At 38.1% G+C, this 2,500-nt stretch overlaps 1 protein-coding gene across 7 annotated transcripts in view; it reads left to right on the forward strand.

Annotated features, from left to right (window-relative positions):
- Positions 1-2,500, forward strand: part of LOC147027941 (voltage-gated delayed rectifier potassium channel KCNH8-like) — a 603,764-nt gene that overhangs the window by 246,364 nt on the left and 354,900 nt on the right. For all 7 annotated transcript variants that reach the window (XM_085877809.1, XM_085877808.1, XM_085877806.1 and 4 more), the window contains one exon: positions 58-298. In XM_085877809.1, the coding sequence (XP_085733935.1) occupies positions 58-298 (241 nt within the window). The remainder of the gene's footprint in view (positions 1-57; positions 299-2,500) is intronic.

A 2,500-nucleotide genomic window follows, 5' to 3' on the forward strand; every position in this document is an offset into this window, starting at 1 on the left:
TGTGTGTGTGTGTGTGTGTGTGTGTGTGTGTGTGTGTGTATGTGTGTGTGTACACAGAGCGTCTTTGGGGAAAAGCCTGCATTGCCCGAGTACAAGGTGGCAGCCGCTCAGCGCTCACGCTTCATTCTGCTTCACTATGGAAATTTCAAGGCTGGGTGGGACTGGCTTGTTCTTATCGCGACCTTCTATGTGGCAGTCACCGTTCCATACACTGTGTGCTTCGTGGGATCCGATGGTCCCAACGCCTCTCGGAGTACGACGGCCAGTGACATCACTGCAGAACTTCTCTTCATCCTCGGTAAGACATATATATATATATATATATATATATATATATATATATATATATATATATATATATATATATATATATATATATATATATTTTTTTTTTTTTACTGAACATGACTCTTGATTGAAACATTGTGCTTCCCATTACTCCCATACTCCCTTTTTGTTCAGCCTCATAAGGCCAGCCAGTGCAGTGTGGGGTTCCCAATGTCAGCGTTGTGGCTTCAAGTTTTAAGATGAAATTGTTCACCAGAGATTTCTGCCCAATCATGGGAAACAAGCCCAAAATTCTATCACATTGCTTACATTAGTATTGAATGTGAAGTGATTGAGAGGATTAATGTTGAATTCGTCAATTTAACCGTTGAAGAACCCTTCAGCTTTTTTGGTGAAAGTTCATACAACCACATATTCCTCAAAATTTCCTGCCAGGGTTATCTTGCTTGCCATACTCGAAATTTACGAGTCCCCCACCAGTATCACCAGTATTTTTCCATACCCTTTGACATATTCAACTGAAACCTGGTCCATGTCTTTATTATGATGTTACAGAACAAGTTCGAGTTTCAGGGCATCTCACAGAGTTATGCCCTTTTTAAACTGAGAAAATATCACATGTTATACACGAGTCAGTGTTCACCTGCCCCGACTCCACCCCACTGCTTCACAACCATTGGCTGGACAGCTTCCCTGACTCCACCCCACTGCTTTACACCCATTGGCTAGACAAATGAAGTGACTCCATCCAAATATAATCATGCGCTGTCATTACATGAAGCAGCACAGATTCGCAAGCCACAGGCCTGGATGTCACTCCATGGCCCAATGCAATTGGAATGATCCTCGGTATATAACCACAATGTATTATACTATCTATGCACATAAGCTGTGCACATGCTTTTGATCCATGTATGCACATCGGGTTACTTTTAATATGAAAAAGGCAAAGCCCAGAAATGAACGAAACATGGTGGGTAGAGAGTTTCATATTCTTCATTCTGGTTCTGGTATCGACTCGAGTGTGCGATAAAAAAAATTTTTTTTTAATCTCCCGAACATTCATTGGGACTGGTCGGGGACATACGAGTATATTGCAAAGCTATTCTTGCACTTGTTTAACAATATATTACTTATGTTAAATTTTAAAAATAATGTTCCAGAACTTACTGAACTTGCTCCCAGTGTGGCTGTGCATAAAATATTGCAAACACTCGTTGATATTTTATCCTCAGCACAATTGAAGCACATCTTTTGGAAAAAAAAAAAAAATATATATATATATATATATATATATATATATATATATATATATATATATATATATATATATATATATATATATATCGTAGACTAGGTGCAAGTCGGCAGCATGTAACTCGTCACTTCGACGAAGTCGGCAGCGTCAAAAAGTCCCGAATTTATCTCATGTTAAATCCCTTTGAATAAAGGGTCATCCCTCTCTGTAAGTCGTCATCTCTAAGTCGTCACTTCGTCTAAGTCGTCAGATGTTGTCCATTCCAGATGTTAAGTAAATTACCACTCCTAACTCGTCACACGGAACTGCTGCCTCATGAGAAGCCCGATTTCATGGAATCGTGATGCCCGCTCATTGGTGTACACCGCCAGTGATGGGCTATTTATAACTGCGTACACACGTTGATCGCACTGCAGGCAGGACAATGGCGACTAAGCGTAAGCTTACAACTAAAACCTACCAAGAAAAAATATGACATTATCCAGTTTTGTGAGGCAAATCCACTGATGAAGAAAACAGACATAGCTGAGAAGTTGGACATCAAACGGCAGACATTGAACGATATCTCGAAGAATAAGGGCAAGATATTTGGACAAGTGGAGAAGATCGTGAGGCCGGTGGGAAGTGTGAAATGCGTGAAATGTGTGTCCTTTGAAGATGTCAATGACGTGCTCATCATCTGGTTTCGGCAAATGTCGGCTCAGCCAAATATGCGATTTCGGCCGATGTATGTATATGTATGTATATGTATGTATATGTATGTATATGTATGTATATATATATGTATATATATGTATATATATATATACACATGTATGTATGTATGTATATATATACACATGTATGTATGTATGTATATATATATATACATGTATGTATGTATATATGTATATATATATGTATATATATATAGATGTATATATATATGTATATATATATAGATGTATATATATA

This window comes from Eptatretus burgeri, chromosome 4 (assembly GCF_056783735.1).
Source record: "Eptatretus burgeri isolate ZD-2024b chromosome 4, Ebu_testis_v1, whole genome shotgun sequence".
In the NCBI taxonomy this organism is placed as follows: Eukaryota; Metazoa; Chordata; class Myxini; order Myxiniformes; family Myxinidae; genus Eptatretus; species Eptatretus burgeri.